General features: G+C 39.6%; 2 protein-coding genes across 7 annotated transcripts; one reads left to right on the top strand and one right to left on the bottom strand.

The window, feature by feature from the left end:
* The first annotated feature begins 474 nt into the window (after nt 1–474).
* LOC308400208 (methylcrotonoyl-CoA carboxylase beta chain, mitochondrial) lies at nt 475–7,032 on the top strand. Of its 2 annotated transcripts, none has more exons than XM_080887755.1 (12): nt 475–604; nt 1,830–1,994; nt 2,218–2,414; nt 2,567–2,745; nt 2,871–2,951; nt 3,293–3,471; nt 3,557–3,764; nt 3,879–3,970; nt 4,571–4,727; nt 4,863–4,985; nt 6,551–6,781; nt 6,893–7,032. In XM_080887755.1, exons 1-12 carry the CDS (start codon nt 576–578, stop codon nt 6,977–6,979), a joined length of 1,728 nt encoding a protein of 575 aa, XP_080743881.1. In that variant the 5' UTR covers nt 475–575; the 3' UTR covers nt 6,980–7,032. The 2 variants fall into 2 exon arrangements, with proteins under 2 accessions (XP_080743881.1, XP_080743880.1); XM_080887754.1 differs by having other exon boundaries at nt 1,827–1,994.
* Nucleotides 7,007–18,277, bottom strand: LOC308400209 (retinal Mueller cells isomerohydrolase-like). 5 transcript variants are annotated; one of them, XM_080887758.1, is made up of 15 exons: nt 18,150–18,277; nt 17,228–17,310; nt 15,087–15,237; nt 14,569–14,676; nt 13,507–13,648; nt 13,130–13,277; nt 12,607–12,688; nt 12,335–12,467; nt 11,915–12,057; nt 11,695–11,824; nt 10,242–10,356; nt 10,008–10,102; nt 9,791–9,902; nt 8,957–9,123; nt 7,782–7,902 (listed from the first exon to the last, which is right to left on the bottom strand). In XM_080887758.1, the coding sequence occupies exons 1-14, from the start codon at nt 18,158–18,160 to the stop codon at nt 8,978–8,980; spliced, it is 1,599 nt and encodes a 532-aa protein (XP_080743884.1). In that variant the 5' UTR covers nt 18,161–18,277; the 3' UTR covers nt 7,782–7,902; nt 8,957–8,977. The 5 variants fall into 5 exon arrangements, with proteins under 5 accessions (XP_080743882.1, XP_080743886.1, XP_080743884.1 ...); XM_080887757.1 differs by having other exon boundaries at nt 7,784–7,905; XM_080887756.1 differs by having other exon boundaries at nt 7,007–9,123.
* Between the last annotated feature and the right edge of the window lie 773 nt (nt 18,278–19,050).

Raw genomic sequence — 19,050 nt, 5'->3', positions numbered from 1 at the left:
GTCGTACTCTGCTTCTCAGCTTTGGAAGCTGAGATAGGCTCCACTGCGTCCCTGTTTCTTTGCTCAAATACTGCAGTAATTTAAGACCAGCAAAAGCAACAAATGATCAAATATGAAATGTTTTATTGACACTGCACAATACATGAAACATTGCTAAGGCAAGAGGCAAAACAAATTTCCCATGTCTAGTCATAAACCTAATTCAGTAGCATAAAGGCACAAATTACACTTATAGTAAAAGTAGTAATTATGGGAGCTGCTGGGTGAGTTTTTAATAATACCGCATGATATTTTTTACACCTGCAAAATAATAAGAAACTAAAGCTTTGAAATGAACGGAAGAGAGTAGAGTAGGTAGATTTTATTTGCCTCCAAATTATTTTGGAGTGGAAGTAGCAGCATTACCGTCTAATCCAAACTCCGTAGCGATTGGTGGCGGAATTGCGCCACCCTACAGTATACCGCGAGGAAGAAGAAGAAGAAGAAGCAGCAGCATCTGGAGGGGGATTGAGTTTCTGTTTGGTTCTGATTGGCAATGCACTTACGAACAATTAAATAATCTGGAATTTATTTGTATGACAGATATGCACCGCTACACTGCAAGGTAAGAGGTGTTTATATGTCCCCCAACTGTCATTTATCAGCAGACTGACCTTTGGCACACTTTGCAACTGCTGAGCTCTGGTGGTGCGTTAATTTCTGATAAAAAACAAAACAAAAACACAACTGTTGGCACATAGAGGTTAACGCTTCAGCAACACTTTGCCGTTTAATCAAATTTGTTCAAGCTCGTAATTATACAGACTTATTTTATTTCTTTTTTGCATTGGGGGGTTCCAAAGCAGCCAATCATATACATGCTAACGCATGGGCCAATCATCGTCCCTGGCAAAGGATTCAATAGAAAACCTGGCTGATGTCAGGTTTCAGTGTAAATTAGGGGGCTCAAATTTGCGGCCCGTATGTTGACGTGAAGAAATATGCAATTTGGCCCTTGAAGTTACTTTTTGTTTTGTTGTTGACTGAAATGTTAAAATAAGTTCTTTAAAAAGCAACAAATTATTAATGAGCAGGAAGTACAAACATGTTGAGGGATTGGCTGTGTTAGTTCAGTGAGAGTTATTTGTAAAGAAAACAATTTAAGTAGCAGTTAAAAACTAATGTGCACACTTATGTCTGCATTTTTATTTTGTTAAATACAAAGAAAGTTATAGCAGAAGTGCTGCCACATGTGTGGCCAGGAAGAGAGCACTAATTTGTTTATTTGGTAGTTCAATGAAAGGCTTCAGTTAGTTAAGAGCAAGAAGAACAATAATTGACAACAACAAGAACTAGAATCAGCAAATCTAAGCTGATGTGACCAAATGAGGGAGAACCCAGTCTATGTACCATTACAGCTTTGCCCCCTCCAGGAGCAAAAAAACCCCCAAACACTACTGCAAGGGTGTCCAACTCCAGGCCTCGAGAGCCAGTGTCCTGCAGGTTTTAGATGTCCTTGATCCATCACAGCTGATTTAAATGGCTAAATTACCTCCTAAACATTTCTTGAGGTTTTCCGGGGGCCTGGTAATGATCTAATCATTTGATTCAGGCGTGCTGACCCAGGGTGATATCTAAAACCTGCAGGACTTCAACCCTTGAGGCCTGGAGTTGGCACTACTGCATACAAAATCCTGGAATTAAAACAGTAATTTGAACTCTTCAGTGTACTGTTGGACAATAATTTACTCTCCAGATTTTCATAATCTTTTTTTTGCAGTTCTCTCTTCTTTTGTTGTCATGTTGCAAATAAGTCTTTAAATGTTTTTTCCCTGATTCTTGTTTAGCAGGTTTGTTGAGCGGTACTGGCAGCGTTCAGTCTGCGGTATGAGCTCTGTTGCAGGGAGGAGGAGAGCCCTGCCGAGTGCCTTCCCTGTGCTGGACCTGCCCCTTCTGCCCATCCACAAACACATTTATGAAGCAAACCTCAGAAATAGCAACGCCTGGTGTAAGAAGTAGGTTTTGCTCACACATTTGCTCTCACATTTCCTAGTGTATTAGTATGTGCTTTGTTGCAATTTGGTGTTTCTAATCAACTATTTTAGATTTATTAAGTGGATTTTTGTTTGTTTGTTTTTTTAATCTCAAAATAAATTCCCTGCTTGTTTGTGTGTGACAGTGTGTTGCCAGATCTGCACTTGTTGTCATTCATTATCCCTGGTTATCTCCATTTATTAGGTACACAGAGTTTAGTGAGAAGGTGATGGAAGGGGGAGGGGAGAGGGCCATAGCCAGACACACTCAGAGAAACAGGAAGTTGCTGGTCAGAGACAGGCTTCGCCTCCTATTGGATGACGAGGACTTTCTGGAGCTGTCACTATTTGCTGGTTTGGGTCTTCCGTACGGGGACATACCTTCAGCCGGCAGTATGACTGGTCAGAAACGACTACAGATTAGTGTGACCGCAGCTAAATACCCTCATTTAATTTCTTTATTTCAGATTGTCTTCTGTTTACTCCACATCTTCTGGGATCCGAGTGTGACACTTTATGCATTTTTTTTATTCGTCTGTACAAACATCATTCAGGCATCGGCAGGATCAACGGTCTGTGGTGTGTGTTTGTTGCCAGCGACGCTACGGTGAAAGGAGGCACATCGTATCCTATCACGGTAAAGAAGAATCTCCGAGCGCAGGAAATAGCAATCAAAAATCGTTTGCCTTGCGTGTACCTGGTCGACTCCGGTGGAGCGTTCCTGCCGCTGCAGGTTAGCGCACGCACACATAAGCACATCTCCGATTTAATATGCGTAAGGGTTCTACCTTTAGAGTAAGTGAATGCTAGTGGAATTTATACTGACTGCTGTTTCCTCGTCTGTGTATAAATGTACAGTCAGAGATTTTTCCTGATAAGAATCACGGAGGAAGGACGTTTTACAATGAAGCCATCATGTCTGCCATGAAGATCCCCCAGGTAAGGATGAGCTAGAAGGCTTTGGTCTTTACATAGATTATCATTCCTGTTTATAAGCTACACTTTGCCTTTAAAATGTTTCATATGCACACACTTGTTTTCTAAAACATTCTCATAATTTGTGAACTGTTGTGCCCCTCCAGGGAGACCATAATCTGAAGACCGTGACTCTATTTAAAATTTTGGCATAATTAATCTCCACAGGCAGAGAATTTTTAAGTCTAAAAATGAAGAGAGAACAAGTTACCATTGTTAAGTTCTCATTGTTTTCTTTGTTTTTGCTTTTGGTTTTTTCACTATTTCAAATTGCAGTTCTGATATGAAAATTGATCATCCTAAAGGTAGCTGTTGTGTGCGGGTCATGCACGGCGGGTGGAGCTTACATGCCCACTATGGCGGAGGAAGCTGTAATGGTGCACAGAATAGGAACCATATTCCTGGGCGGACCGCCACTTGTGAAAGCTGCCACTGGAGAGGAGGTGACGCCAGAGGACCTGGGAGGGGCCAGGCTCCATGCTGAGTATGTGTGTAAATCTAATCAGTCCTGAATAGTATCAGAAGAATTAGTTCATATCATCATGTATCAAGTTACCATCTTGTTCCAGAGTGAGTGGCTGCGTGGATCACTTTGCCTGGGAGGAGAAGGAGGCTTTTGATTACACTAGAAACATTATATCAACCCTCAACTTCCTGCTGCCTGAGGAAGAGGAGGAGACAAAGAAGAGGAACGCAGAGGAGGAGCCACTGCACAGTCTGGAAGAGCTTTTAGGACTCGCCCCTAAGAGTTACAACTACAGCCTGGATGTTAAGATGGTACAATGTGACGGACACAAATGCACAAAGTGCTCTAGTCGGATGAGTTTGTTACTCTTATGCTGAGTTGCGGCTCTGTGACCTTTAGTTGGTTGTTTCTGTTGTTCTGCCCAGGTAGTCAGTCGACTGGTAGATGGGAGCCGCTTTCTGGAATTTAAAGCTCGCTATGGAACCTCACTCGTCACTGGCTTTGCAAAGATACATGGGTAAAAGATATAAACACAACCAATACGCTCACTGAAGTCTTCTTGTAGCACATAAACTCTGATTGTTGACATTGTGTTCCTAATGTTTTTTGTAATACTGAGGACACAATTTACATTTACTGCAGTCCTGCTTTTTATTCTTGGACTCAACTAGAGTAGCTCTGCATGATTATCTAAAATAATCCTTATTTATCCCATACGGGCCATGATGGAGCTTCTCATTTCACCCACTGCCTGAAACAAGCACTTGCCGTTCCTTTCTCTTCCCTTTAAACCAGCTTTCCTCTGATTGGCTGCCCCTTGTGTGCAGTAGGTGGATTGATCTGTTGTGTATGTTATAGCCAGAGTTGTGCGCTTGAGAGGGCCAGATTAGGGAAATTGGCTCACACTGACATCAAACTGAAACAGTAGCAACATTTTCTTTTAAAAGCGTTTACAGTAGCCTGAAACCCGAGCTTTCATCTAGTAGCTTTGCTAATATAATTTTGGTTTCACTTTAAAATATGATGTTACACCTGTTACATGTGGCTGATAATGAATACCTTAAGTAATACTTCACCTAAACTTAAGGTAATTCTTTCTTTGTGTTCACTGCGTCAGTCACCTAGTTGGAATTTTAGCGAATGATGGACAGCTGTCATATGAGGCCACACTGAAAGGAAGCCATTTTGTCCAGTTGTGCAACCAGAGAGACGTCCCACTCCTCTTCCTCCAGAACACGGCACCCACTGCAGCACTGACACTGTCCACAAAACAGGTATTCACTCTCACTTCATTCTCACTAAAAACAAATGCACAGGGACTCAAGTTTGGAAGAGTTTAGAATCACTTTGAGTCCCCAGTAAGTGTAAAAAACCATCCCAAGTACCATTTATTCATGTGTGTCTCCCAGGCAGAGATGAACAGTAACCATCTAAAAGCTCAGGGTTCAATGATGTCAGCAGTAGCATCCGCCTCTGTCCCCAAGATCACTGTGGTGATTGGTGGTTGCCATGGTGCAGACAGCTATGCTATGGTGAGCGAATCAATTTATTTTTCAGTCTAAAGTTTGTACATGACCATTTTCAGATCATTTTTCTGTTTGTTAAACCATGTAACACTGATCGATGAATCAAACGTGATATAAAAGGCACCTAAATTAAGGGATGAACCAGTGTTGTTCCCATATAACAGACAACCTGGCAAAGAGTCCATTTTTAATGTGCCAGTGGGTTTCTGGTCGCCTCTGCAAAAACAAGTGACGCAGTTTCACAGGCATAAAATAGTATTTTTACAGGAAGAAGGTGCTTCCTAAAGAACTTTTAAACAAAAACTTGGAATATCTAAGCTTGGCGTGAGGTGTGTTCTTAAAAAAAATCTGAAGTGAAGGACAAAATAAGTGACATGCCTGGAAAAAAACTAGAAGATAAACAAATGTCATAGTTTGAGAATACATATCCGGAAGTGATGTTAGGGATAACAATGATCCCAAACATGCTGCCATTACAGTAAAAGCATTTCTGGATAGGAAAGCAAGCAATGAAACTCTATCAGTCATGTCATGGACTGACCTGCCAGGAGCTCTGACCGCAACATGACTAAAGCCGTGCAGGATCATCTTGACAGTGAACAGAATAAAAGGCAGCCAACTTCCAAAAAGATTTGAATGTCCTTCAACTATTCCTTAAGACTGCTTAAAGACACAAGACAGCCTCAAGTCTCTACCGCAGAGAGTTTAGAGAAGATATTAGTGGTGCAACGGATCACAGTTGATCCGTAATCCGAACCGATCCCACTCCACGGTTTGGCACGCACGTGATTCGAAAAAGAAGAAAAAAAGTATGTGTATAAAAGCTATTGGGGTGTTTAGCTGCAGACGGGAGGCCGTTTTCCGTTGTGCAAAACAAGGGTTTTAAACTAGTCAACGCGTTAGTTGACGCATTGACGCCGTGCAGCCCCACGCACGGGGCGATAACTAGTTAACAGAGATTTGCCGCATTAATGCAGTTATGGCATTAACATCATTTTAACGAGATTTACTCTGACAACACTAGTTTAAACTATGATGAACGTGCTTGAGCCACGCTATGATATCCCGTCGCGCGTCCACTTCAGTGACAAGATCGCTCCAAGCATGTATGAGCAGGAAAAGTTTAAAGTTATAACTGAACTGTCCCAGGCATCTTCTGTTACAAACGGGTGGACCTCCAGGGCAACGGAAAGCTACGTGACCGCTCATTATATCACAGCGGAGTGGGAGATAGAAAGCCCTGTACTGCCCTATATTGCATCTTAATTTGTTTTTATATAATTGCGTGGAATGAGTCTTGAGTGGAATGCTTTTTAATAGGCAAAAAATACTTAAATAAGTAAATGGCGAGTTAAATTTTTGTCTTCTTCTTTTTTTCTGCTGATCCGAAAATTGATCCAATCCGTGACGAAAAAAAACGTGATCCGAACCGTGAGACTTTTGATCCGTTGCACCACTAGAAGATATGCAAAAAAAACCCAGAAATTGCACATAATGATAATTCTTACCGATTCATTGTAATCTTGTAGAATGTGGCTTACAGTAATAATTCCTTCTTCGTTCCTCACCAGTGTGGCCGAGCATTTGATCCTAATTTCTTGTTCCTGTGGCCCAATGCCAAAGTTTCTATTGCCCCTCCGGGTCACATTGGCTCTCTGCTTCCCCTTGATGGTGAGCAAGAAGGAGAGCAGAAGAAGCAGGAAGAGGAACTAAACAGGATGTTGGTGGAAGAGAGTTCAGCTTTCTTCTCCTCCAGCAGGATGTGGGATGATGGAGTCATTCTGCCGCAGAACACCCGGAAGGTAAAAATGACCCATTTTTAAGGGATTATCTGTGTCTTTGGGAACATTCGAGAGCACATTTAAGAACGCTTCTTTTTTGTTGTTGTTGTATTTATTGCTTTTTGGTTTCAGGTTCTTAGAGACGTTTTGGACATCATCAAACAGCAGCGGTATCAGCTGTCTACAGAGACTCTGCAATCGATACCTCTGCGTATGTAGAGGCTTCTGTCCCCATCGGATTTAACTGCTCCTGTTGGACTCACAACAATCCCGTTTTCACTTGTAATGGAAGAAGCTTCTCTGTAAATTTGTTGAGGTCACCACAACAAATATGTAATCAATCCTGTGTACTGTAAATGTAGGCGCTAGGTCAAACCACTCTGGAGAGAGGGATTTAAATCCTGCACAGTTCCTCATCAGGTTTTGATTGTCAGCACTTTCAGACCAAGTTGCAGAACAAAATATTTCTCTGGGATGTTTACACACAGCAGCCTAGTGGTGGATCATTCCTCACACAGAATGCCTGACAGCGAGTTGATCTATAAGCGATTCAATCAGTTCAGTTGTTTGTTCTTTACAACACAAAGCATGAACAGCAGTGCATTGGCTCCTTTTACCTGTAGCCTTACATGTAAAAGAATGATTTCCAGTTTCTTTCTCACAGTGAGGATTAATGCTTATTAATATAACATGAGCATCACTTTGGTACTTAAGCTACGTATCTGCATTGGATCAGAACTGGAAAAGTTGGATCAGTGCAGCCTGCATTTTGGTTTAAAATTAGTTTCTTCCTAAAAAAAAACCCAGTTGCCTAGAAACGTGCACTCTATTTCTGTCAGTTTGTTCCAAAAGAAACCCAGTTTAGAAAAAAAATTATAATGTAACTATTGTAGTACAGTTTTTAGTTTAATTATCATGGATTTTAACATTTTGTGTAGTCATTTGTTTGTAATGTTTTGAGGAAGAACACAGAACACAAGTTTTGTTTTTTGTTTTTTTTATTAACCAAAAAGTGAAATTACACATTCACATAAAATTTAAAAAAACTCATCTTATATCAATTAAAAAACTACATGTAATATGAGACGAGAAGACACGTACATGTCGTTGGTCAGTGGGAGTGCTGATGCCAGGGTGGTATGCTGCTGAATAAACAGAGATCTGCTTTAGTTTAATAACCCAACATTTGACCTGCTTGTGCAAGCTGTGGACCTGCAGCCAGCTTTATTTCCAATCGTAGAAAAATAGTACTGCTTTTATTTGCATCTACATTTTTTTCTTCTAAATTCAACAATATAATTGGCTTATAAACAGTGCTGCATATACATGAAGGTCAACGATAAACAGCTAGCTTTCACAAAGCACTGTGGAAGTTTGATTATACTCCATATTTACTGTATTTGGTGCCAAACTAAGTTGTAACAACCACAGTGTGTACACAGAAACAAGTTTAGGAACATATATGTATAAAGTACAGTTAATCCACAACTATTCATCTGGTATTATAACATGCTGTTGATTTTCTAAAAAGATGTTGAAATCTGAAGTTTGAATGCAATGAAGAGTCAAATTTAAAGTAATATCAAAAGTCCATACGCAACAAGCAATGGTGCTTAATCCAAATGACATGGATGCACCAATATATAACTCTTTTCTAATATCATGTTAATCTCAGTTTTGGATTTTTAGTACGTGGTCAGACCCATATCCTGCTCATCATATAATTTTACTGGATTGGTAGGATTACATGTTTTTATAGCTCACATTTCCAAATGTTGCCTCAATTTTGTGATGAGTGATGAATGTATGCACAGATTTATTTTTACAACATGTGTTGTCAAAACAAATACACATTAACAGTTTTTGTATTTGACCAAAATTGTTTCAAATACCTGTAGCAAAAATACCGTCTGTGTACATTTGTGGATTTACAACAACAATTACATAAACATAAACTGATTATGCAGTAAATGTGGTTGATGTAATGCTTCGCTGGGCTTCTTCTCACCACCAGCTACAGCTACAGGAAAAATAGAACCAACATGCATTGTGTGGCCAGGTAACATATGACAGAGACTGCTGAAGATTTTTTTTTTTTTTTAGCAGCATTGTAAAGCAATGATGGGGTTTCATTTCCATAAGAAAACTCGTCTATGGTGGGAGAAAAGAGCCAGACTGGTGTATTTCATGAAGCACCTGTTTGGAAGAAACGCAGCTTCATGGCTTGTAAGTCCCATGCAGGGTGATGGGGATGATAGTGTTGACCTCTGCCCTGGCGAGCTCTGTCAGGTTTCTGGCATCCAGCACCAGGAGGGAACCTGGTCTCTGCGCACCTGGCTTTACCACAATGCTCAGCAACACACCTGTAAAACCCAGACACGGGAGGCAACTGCTTGCGTGTTCTACAGCAAACGTTCATAAGGAAAAACGCAAAAAAGTTGTTTCAAATGAGCGTAATGTGTCTACAGTTAGAGTTTGGGTGTGTAAAGATTATAAAATATGTATATTTGATGCTGAATGAATGAAAGAAAGGATACGTTTGCATTCCATATTTAGGTTGTGTCATCTGTGCTAGGCAGAGATTTATGTAGCGCTAATAAAAACTTTGGTTTGAAACATACATTACACAAAATCGACTTGTATATCAAACACTTGCCAATGTGTGAATGACTGCAGTGTAGCTTAAAATGTAGCTTTACTCATCTAATTTTCCATGAAAACTTAAAGCATTTACAGGAGTTCCACTTACTGGACATAGAAAATAATGCGCCTTTGGATGATAAACTGTATATAAAAACATGGAGGCGGTCACTTTACCCATTGAGCATATTCTAGATGATCCTTGTTCGTTTGTTTTTTTTTTTACTTAATATAATGACAACAACAAAAATGATAAGCATCTAATAAAGAAGACAATAATTTAATAAATTAATTTCATGCTTGATTCAATATGATCTGAAAGCCACAAACACCCTGAAGACCAGTGTTAGTGTGTAATTCTGTGGGCTAAGATGTGAGAATGTGTCCTACCATCATCCTCCTCTGTAGCTCCGGGTGACGGCACAAACAGTGGCTCTGATGGGTAACTGTCCTCCTCCTGCCACACCCAGGTCTCTTTGGTCTGCACATTCAGCTTGACGATCTAAAGCAGCAACCAGTTGCTTTTAATGTCTTGTGGAGTTAGCTAACGTCACGGGCCCTGCAACTGTCCTCGTCTCCTGATGTGTTCAATGAAAACCCTTCTTACCCTGTCAGGAATGAAGTGGTTGAGTCCCAGGCCATAGGCGAAGGAGTACTTCTTCCCACAGCACTTTGAATAGTTGATCTGTGGAAACTCGAAAGCTGAGAGAGTGACACAGAGAAAAGAAATGAATATGGGCACATATTTAATATGTTATAACAATCAGTGTATTATGTACCCTTCAGGATACACATATTGGAATATACAGAGAACATGTAAACTATAGTGTATATGTGATACCCTGTCTTGGTCCAGAAAACAGCACTTCAGGTTCGAGCCAGATAGTACCGTCGCTGTGAAGAACGGCGGTCGCTGTAGTGTACGACAGAGATACCAGATTCTTCCCCCGATCCTCCTGAAAACACACACAAAGTTGTGTACAGAATACCGTGGAGCTTAAAGATAAAGAGATATCATTCCTAGGTTACAGTAAATGTTTTGGCTTCATGCAGGGTTTTTTTTTAGGGTTGAATAAATATGGAACGACAGAACATTTTGTTGTCACAAATTAAAATTATTTGTGATGCTGCACAATTTTCTCAGATCTCAGATCTTGTATGTCATATTACAACTAGATTTTTATTTGGGCTATTTTGTTACTTCCTGATATGACAAACAAGCTAACTAATTGATCAGTCCAATGTTGTAAATCCAGCTCTATGGGAACCATTACAGTAAGGATCTAATAAAAGCAATACAAAGTAAAAATACAATTTTATTTATATAGCACTTTTAAAGGTAAATATCTCAAACTGCCACACAACAAAATGCTGAAAATACAAAGATAAAATTTGCCCCAAAGCAAGTTTTAGCCTTTCAAAACAGATCCCATTATTTCATTATTTTCTGATTCATGAATGTCTAATACCGCTCTCACAGTTTTGATGAAGAGTTTAACGGGTGAAATAAAAGGTATTTAAATACATTATTAAGTTTTTAAGTACATTTTCGGTTACACAGAGAGGCTAATGATTGTTATTCCCAATTATACTATGATATAATATAATAATAATAATATAATATTGCATCTAATATAAGTAGATTTAATTTAACTTGACCTATATTCAGATAAACAGGTACACATAAATAACAGTGACAACACCTTTTCCACTTATACTGTAGTAGCAAAAATTAGCTTTAGAGGCTGTGAGCTGACCAATTAAAACTGATATGAAGAAACGATTCCATGAGTCCATTAATCACTATTTGTCATTTACAATGTTTCTGATCAATCCTATGACATATTAGATTAAAAAACTGGTAACACTTTATAATACGACCTGTGTATTAGGTGTAAGTACCCTGTAATTATATGCAATTTGCAGGCCAGCGTTTGGAGGAAACAATGACACTGTAAGACCCACGACAAAGGTGCAAGTGTCCTGTACTTATGTGGAATTTGCAAGCAACAAGTCAGGTTTTTGCAGGACAAGCCAGGACCCTTACTGGATACTCGGTGGGAATTGAGCTTGCAACTCTCGCTCTAAAGGTTTGTAGTCTTACCACTACACCATCTAGCTGCTACAATACCTAATACTGTGTTGTTATAAAGAATTTTCTTCTGCATTTTAAAAAATGTGGCCTGCCTAATCAGTATGATGGATCCTGTTACAGTGCTAAATAATCACTATTAATGATCAAACATATAACTGATGACATAAATAACTTGCACTATCTCTGTGTGTAGACTCACTCTGTGAATATCCAGTGGAAGGACATATCGTCTGACCTCAGGCTGTGGAGCTCGTGCAGCTGCTTTCTTCACCTCCTCCCACTCCTCTTTCACATTAGCCAGGTACAGGTAGTTATACACAAATTCATGACTGTAAAGAAACACAGAGAGAGTGAGAGAGAGAGAGATGTCACATAATTGCATGTAAGACACTTGCACATACACACAGCTTTACACTTACCCTTTCCACGCGCAGAGATCGACAACGATGAATCCTTCGTCTTCATAGGCGTTAATATGGTGAAAGAGGTTGAATGCTGATGTTCTGAACTTGTGACTACTCAGATAACCCGCTGGCTCTTTACTGGCCAAGTGGAACCATGTCTGCAGCACACAAACACACATAGTCACTGACCAGATGATACCAAGCAGACACACATGACCAATCAATTAACTTTTTCCCAGGAGAAGGCTCAGAAACTTGGAGCAAGCAGGTGACTTTAGTAAATAGCACAGCTGTGTGGCTTTTAGTGAAATTAATGCAAAAGAGTCCAAAAGATCTAATATAAATTATATTCAGATATTGCAGGTGTTTGTAACTCCAGCATTCAAGAACAGACTGGATTCCAGGGGCCTTCTTTAATGCCTGTGCCCTGCCTACCCCCATGCTGGCGTTGGGCTCAAAGCAGTCCATGTATGTGGCTCCTCTGAAGCTCCAAGCTGACAAGAACTTGAGCAGGTTGATCTTCACCGGCTGCTCCACGAATACAAAATAGTTGTCTGTCATACCGAAGCTGGAGACAGATAAGCAAAACAGTGAAAGACACTCAGAGGCAAAGCACAGTTCATCTTAATGGTAAAACGTCAAATACAAAGAGAAAGGAACAAAAACAAAAACCAGGCTTTGTGTACATGTATGAGATAACTCTGTACCTGTGTACGTAGGAGGGTTTAAGCCTCTCACTGCTTGGCAGCTGGACCAACACTTGGGACTTCTCTATGGGGTCTGATTTATCTGGAATCACAGAGATACAAACATATACATTGTTCCTGACAATTTTATTTGAATTCTCTGCATTCTGCTTGCTTCAACTTTTCTTTTAAACCTTTTTCTTTTTTTAAATCTTTGTCTCATTTTCTTTTCTTCTTTTTTCTGTTATCCACCGTTTTCTTCTATCCTGTTCGCTCCCTTTTTTATCTATCATATTCTTCTTTTTTCTTGACAGTCTATCGTCGCGGTAACAAACAGTCAGTGCTTAAAAGCTTATCTGGAAAACTCAGGCATGATACTCCTTTCAAACCCAAATCTCTATAAGATAAAAATTTACAATATAATTTAAAGGTCAATAAACATCAATAAACATAATAATAATAATAATAATAAAATAATAAAATAATAATCAATTAAAACATATCCATTGATAGTCATTGAGAGTATTGTGTATAATGAACTCACCTTTCGGAACAGGTGGGATCTTAACAATGTTATAAGCCAGACTCATGTTCTTGCCAAAGCAGTTGCCAATGTTGTAGAGCGTGCCATCTCGTTCAGTGTGGGGGTGGGCGGTCACCCCATTCACTGAGAGGTACTTACAAAGATCCACCTATTGCAAATTGGAAGACATTCAAGTTGAAAGCTAAATATGTAAAATCACAACCGGAAACAGTCATAGATGCTGCAAGGAAAGAATAATAAAGCAACTGAAAATGCAGCAATGTTGAAAACTAGAACTCTTCCTTCTGGCATATTTGGGGAGGGTATAGGTTTAATAACGCTACCAGAAAATGACGATGGCTCTAGCTTACTGTAAATTTAAACCAATCAGCTCCCACCTTTTTTAATGTCTCCAGTGAATCAGGGTCAACTTTGGTAATGTAGTTGGTCTCAGTGACTGCGTAGAAGTCTTCACCAATCGGGTAGACGTTCACTAAACAGTTATCAGTCACTTCAATGCCTCTGAAGTAAGTAAAGAACCTGAAATTACAAGCACGAGGAAAACTTTATATTAAACCAACCGTTTCCCTAAACCCATAGTAATAATACAACAACACAGGCACAACATGATAAGATCAGTGTATGTGAACCAAAAGCTCAAGTTTGACACTGTTTTACTCCTGGGATTTGTAAAGCATCAAAGAGGGAGGATACCTTAATATGGTCATCTCAGGAACCCCAACCCACCTACTGGTAAAACTACCTGTTTCTGATGAAGGTTGAGTTACAAGGAGGGAGCTAAATGGATTGTTTACAGTGTATGAGCTGAGAGGATGCACCAAGGCTCATTATAATATAACATGGATATTTATTAGAATATTGATAGTTATTCATAACTATGACTCATGAAAACTACTATATGAAGTTCCAGAATAAAAATATAGCACTGGGAATGAGCACGGTTCATTTAAGAACACTGAAAGGGGATATGTGGAACATAAATGACAAACACTAAGGATTTTTTTTTAAATCTATAAATAGATCTTGAAAAAAAAAACCCCAACAGGTTTCTCCATTTGAACGCTTTCAACATCGTGCACTTCACAACCACAGGAATGTTGGACGCTTCCAGTCTAACTGTTCAGTACAGTCTCCTGGCCTCAGCTTCGCGCCAAATGAAAGGTTTTATCTTCTTATCTTGTTTTTTTGCAATACATCAATAAACCAATAATAAAGAAATAACCGTACATTGACAATTGATTAAATGGAAAATCAAATGAGAAAAGCACGTTTAAATGCAATCAAGGAAGCACAATAATTTAAGTCATATAAATAAAATGTTTTTTAATTGAATTGCATATTAAGTTATTTATTTATTGAGCTATTTGTTTTAATTCGACAGCTTTTGTACAGTGTAATGTTCCTTTTGTGTGCATTTTAGGGCATGGGTTTGGGATTACCTTGAGAAGATGTTTTTGCAGGGGTCTGGGTAGGCTGCCGTGCCAAACTCAGTGATGACAACTCTGTTCTCTGTCATGGCCCGAACATAAGCATCTGTCCTAATAAACCTGAGCACAAACATCAACTAGTATGTCAGCTGTTTTTGAATCCCACTCATATTACTTTAAAAATTTTCATTGTGACACGTGACTGAAATCTTTGAAACACAAAAAGCCTTCTTCATTCGTTGCCTGTTTCTTTGCAACATCCCACTTTTCCTCAGCTGCAAAGAACTGCAAACCAAAATCAGATGTCATAAAAACCCACAACTGGAGCTTGGAGCTGCTGGGAATATGAGAACCAGATTTTCTTCTTCTTCTTTTTCTTTTGTGATTTAAGAAAAAATGCCTTAACGTCCTGATGTCAGTACAGCTAGAAACGTACGTTCTTAAAAGGTATTTCCTCAGAATACTGCAACTTGAAATATGAAATATAAAAATAATGTGCTCTGCTTTTGTAGATTAATCCGTTTTCTTACTTCCGGTAATAAGTCACCTGACCGTTTTTCAGGTCAAACTTGTGGATGAGAGCCTGTCCATCAAACAGGTGCTGGAAATGTTCATCTCCCACCTCGAAGAGACCTGGACCCATCCTCAGAAGACTTCCCCCCAGCCATGACGGGATAACACCTGCAGTGATAAAACCATCAAACGAAGCCGTGCACATCCTGACCACATGATGCCACATTCTGCTGTCTAAAAACTCAGACTATAGGATTCTGTCTACACTTGTTTTCACACTATGCACATCAAGTGGTTAGTATCAAACTTTACCCATTTCTAACACCCCAGTGTCACTTATAACACTACAGTATTTTTATCCACAAGACTGATCCTGGCAGTAACACCAAAAATGCATTTTGCGTAGATGGGTGAACAGGTCAGGCCTGAAGCTGAGTATATCTCAGACTAAGTCAGACTAATGTCTTCTCTCTATTTTCCTTGCATCAAAGGATTTACTTTCACAGTAGCCTTTAACCAATGTACAACATTTAGTTCAATCAAAAAACATTACACTCCATGAGGCAGTACATATACATGCCACACATATACATATTTATATTTATTCGTATATGTTACATAATAATGTTATTATAAATCCTAACTATTGATTTTCTTAAGTATTATGTTCATTTTATTATCCTTCTGTGATAGCAATGTTTGTGTCTTTCGCGTGTCATGTTCAATGTACGTTACCTGTGAGTAACCTAATGGTCACCAAAGGAGTTTTATTTGAGTAAACACTAAATACAGAACTAACAAATAACTATACGTAATTTAAAAAAGCACACTTGTGTAGTGATAATGCTGGCCAGTGTATTTTCAGGCGTTATGCTACTATGCCGTACATATTTATTTTAGTGTATATTAGATGATTGCGTTAATATAATCCGCTAACTTGTGTTTATTGTTTCACTATGACTTTGAAATAGGCAGTGCACTTGTGGATGTCATAGGAGAAATGCCTTTTGCAGATGTTTCCATTTGACATTTCAGATGATAAAAAAATAGGAGAAACCGCACGCTTGTGATGAAATTTAGTTGTTATATCAATGCAACCATCAGTGGAAGTTTTCAAGAGAGGGGTTAGAAAACCATAAATGTAGATTCCATGTGAGGAAACACAGCCAGTGTAAAATGCTTTAGCCCTGCATGCAATCTGAAGGCCACCAGATGGGGATAGCTGTGGTTACTGAAAGTGTTCAGGTCCCACAGCAGTCTATGGGAAAAGTCTTCCCGCATTCCCCTGTGTTAACCCTTTCCTGAGTTTATGGGCTCAGTCACTTATTTCATGAAGAACAGTGAAGTCTATTTTGTAAATCTTGGTTATACTATGTTTCAGAATGACATGTCAATTTGTTGATGACTTGTGATTGACAAGTAGTTAGGGAGAGAGCAATCACACCTGCCCGTGTTTGTCGCACCTGCTTAAATTTTTGGTGACAATGAAAACACCAATCATGACGTTTCAAAACTGCACTTTAGAAATCAACAGATGACATTGTGACAGTAGCTGTATGTCCAGTTTTTATACTGTGCATGGCCTGGATCCTTCCCCTCCCCCTTTCCTACAGTCCATCATTGTAAACATATGCAGTGACATGACCTGAAAGTTGTTGCGCAAGTTATAAAAGCAAACCAATATACTTTTAAGTTTAGAAAAATGGGCTCCCCCTTGTATACCTGCCATTACCTGCCACCTTCACACTGCAAATGTGAACATATAATAGAAGAGTGTGGCACATTGTTCTTTGCTTCTGCCACTCATAAGTAATAGTCATCAGATCATAGATGCAAGTTTACGGAGACAGGAGATCTGTCACAGCTAAATGTTCCTCAGCAAAATAAAGAATTTCTAATTTCCCACATGTGATCCTTGATTTGTTCATAATTGCCCAACCTGTAATGATAAATCTTTAGAGGACTCTCATAATATCTAAAGCATATTTAACTGCAGATTATTCATTACCACTAAATCAGAAATCTCATGAACACTGGTACTGGAGGAAATTTCAGGTGATTCGCTGTCTTGGAACCATAAATGTTAGTGATTAAAGCCACACTGCCATCGACACAGCCATGCATTGCTACTTGTTTTTTGTCAGTCGCTCTTTCCTACCAGTGATAACTGCTGGTATGGGTTCATTCAGCTCCTCCACAGACTCAAAGATCTTCTTGTAGCTGGCAGCAGGATGCTCCACGCTGCAAACAAAATACAAAAAGTTTTTCTTTTTTGGACTTCAGAAATAATGAAATATGTCTACAAGTTTTCTCAACTGCTTGTTCCTTGTTTGTCTTGTTAACAGCCAGTTCGTTTGTCGTTTGTTGGATATCTTACCCATTGTCCTCCCCTCAAAGGGAGGAAGTATGTAATTGATTCCATTTGTTTGTTTGCAGTCTAGCATCCATAGCTGTCAAGATATCATTTCCACATTTTCTCAGACGGTAGATACCAACAACAGCTCGAGCTGATTTACTTTTTGTGAAAATCAGGTCAAAGTCCAGGTCACACTGCATTATATTTCCTCAGCTGTCTTCAAACTTCACAGAAGTACAGTGGGCCTCCTCTGGGGGTTCTGAGTGGTCTTGTTTTGTCATGTATTATTATTTTTGTGTTTTCTTACATTTCTCTATTCCTTTTAAAATCAACATTCTTTCTCACAGTTTTGTTTTGCTTTGTTGCATTTGTGTAGAAGCAGGGCTGAAATTCTTCCTCAGTTACTGGGCCAAGATTCCTTCAGAGTACATACATCAGCTTTTCTAAGCTTTTCTAAGATCCATCGAGTATTTTACTACAGCACCAGTGACTTACTGTGAAATTTCAGGTTGAAACTCCCGAGGTAAACTGTTTGAAATCTGCTCCGATGACTCATCATCAGATCATTTCGAGCAGAGCAGAACAAAGCACGTCTGCCAGCTGCTTTCTGTTATGTTGTTGGGGAAAACCAGCAAAACCCAACCTTGAAAAGTCATTTTCAACCTTTCAAGCTTTTGTCTTCACTGCCATGCATCTGAGAAACTAAAGAGAAGGTGTTACTCACCGGCTGACCATGCTGCTACGCTCTTCACACACTTTCACACAAGCTGCTTACAAAAGAGGCTCTGGCTGGTATTTAAACCCTGCACAGATTTCCTGTGGTAAGCAATGGAAACGGTGCCCCATCCACCCTCCTCTCCTTCTCCCCTCCCCTTTTCCATCCCTCCTCGCTCCCCGTCCTCCTCTCCTCCTCCTATTTTCCCTTCATGCCTTTTGCTCCCCCTTTTCAGCACCCCTTCCCAAACCTCTTCCACCTCCCCCCAAGTCTTAACCAGAGCTGAACAAGCCAGCTTTGTGTCCTCTCCTTTCAGACGCCAGGCCCCCGGCTCTTTGCAGAACTTTCTCCGGCCCACCTAAACAAGGTCTGGGAACACAAACAGTCACCAGTGATGTGGGTCAAACTAGCAAATTCAGCCTTTAAAAGCAGTGTGTTTGAAGGTGGATATGCTTGCAGAAAGAATCTTATCTAATTAGTTCCAGACAGCTTTGACAAAGGCTGAGAAACTATTTTAATTAGCTACTCAGTGAGGAAGGAGAGTAACACACACACACACACACACACACACACACACACACACACACACACACACACACACACACACACACACACACACACACACACACACACACACACAAATGGGCTGCATTTCATCCTGCAACAGGTGGAATTCTTATTGGTTTGAGATGCTTTCCCTACCACCTGCGGCTTGCAGTATCACAAGAAATGAAGGTGGGTAAGTCAAGGAACCGTATCAAAGTGTTTCTTTGTTTGTTTCCTAAAAGCTGATAGCTATCTAGACAAGACTTTTGGGTCTTGACTGCGATCGTAGTGTTGCTGTCTACTGGAGCTCGTTCAGTTGCATAATCTGACAAACATTAAGACACAAAACAACCATTTATTTTGT

The sequence above is a fragment of the Rhamphochromis sp. 'chilingali' genome (genome assembly GCF_963969265.1).
Source record: "Rhamphochromis sp. 'chilingali' genome assembly, chromosome: 7".
NCBI classification, from domain to species: Eukaryota; Metazoa; Chordata; class Actinopteri; order Cichliformes; family Cichlidae; genus Rhamphochromis; species Rhamphochromis sp. 'chilingali'.
This window is presented reverse-complemented; position numbering and strand designations above follow the sequence as displayed.

Excerpts from the sequence above, each read along its gene's own strand:
- LOC308400209 (XM_080887756.1), bottom strand. Across the intron at positions 11,825-11,914 it reads GATCTCTGCGCGTGGAAAGG|TCATGAATTTGTGTATAACT; the intron begins GTAAGTGTAAAG and ends GTTTCTTTACAG. Across the intron at positions 10,357-11,694 it reads TTCCACTGGATATTCACAGA|GAGGATCGGGGGAAGAATCT; the intron begins GTGAGTCTACAC and ends GTGTGTTTTCAG.
- LOC308400208 (XM_080887754.1), top strand. The coding sequence starts at position 576 with ATGACAGATATGCACCGCTACACTGCAAG. Across the intron at positions 3,765-3,878 it reads ACAGCCTGGATGTTAAGATG|GTAGTCAGTCGACTGGTAGA; the intron begins GTACAATGTGAC and ends TGTTCTGCCCAG. Across the intron at positions 3,971-4,570 it reads GGCTTTGCAAAGATACATGG|TCACCTAGTTGGAATTTTAG; the intron begins GTAAAAGATATA and ends TCACTGCGTCAG.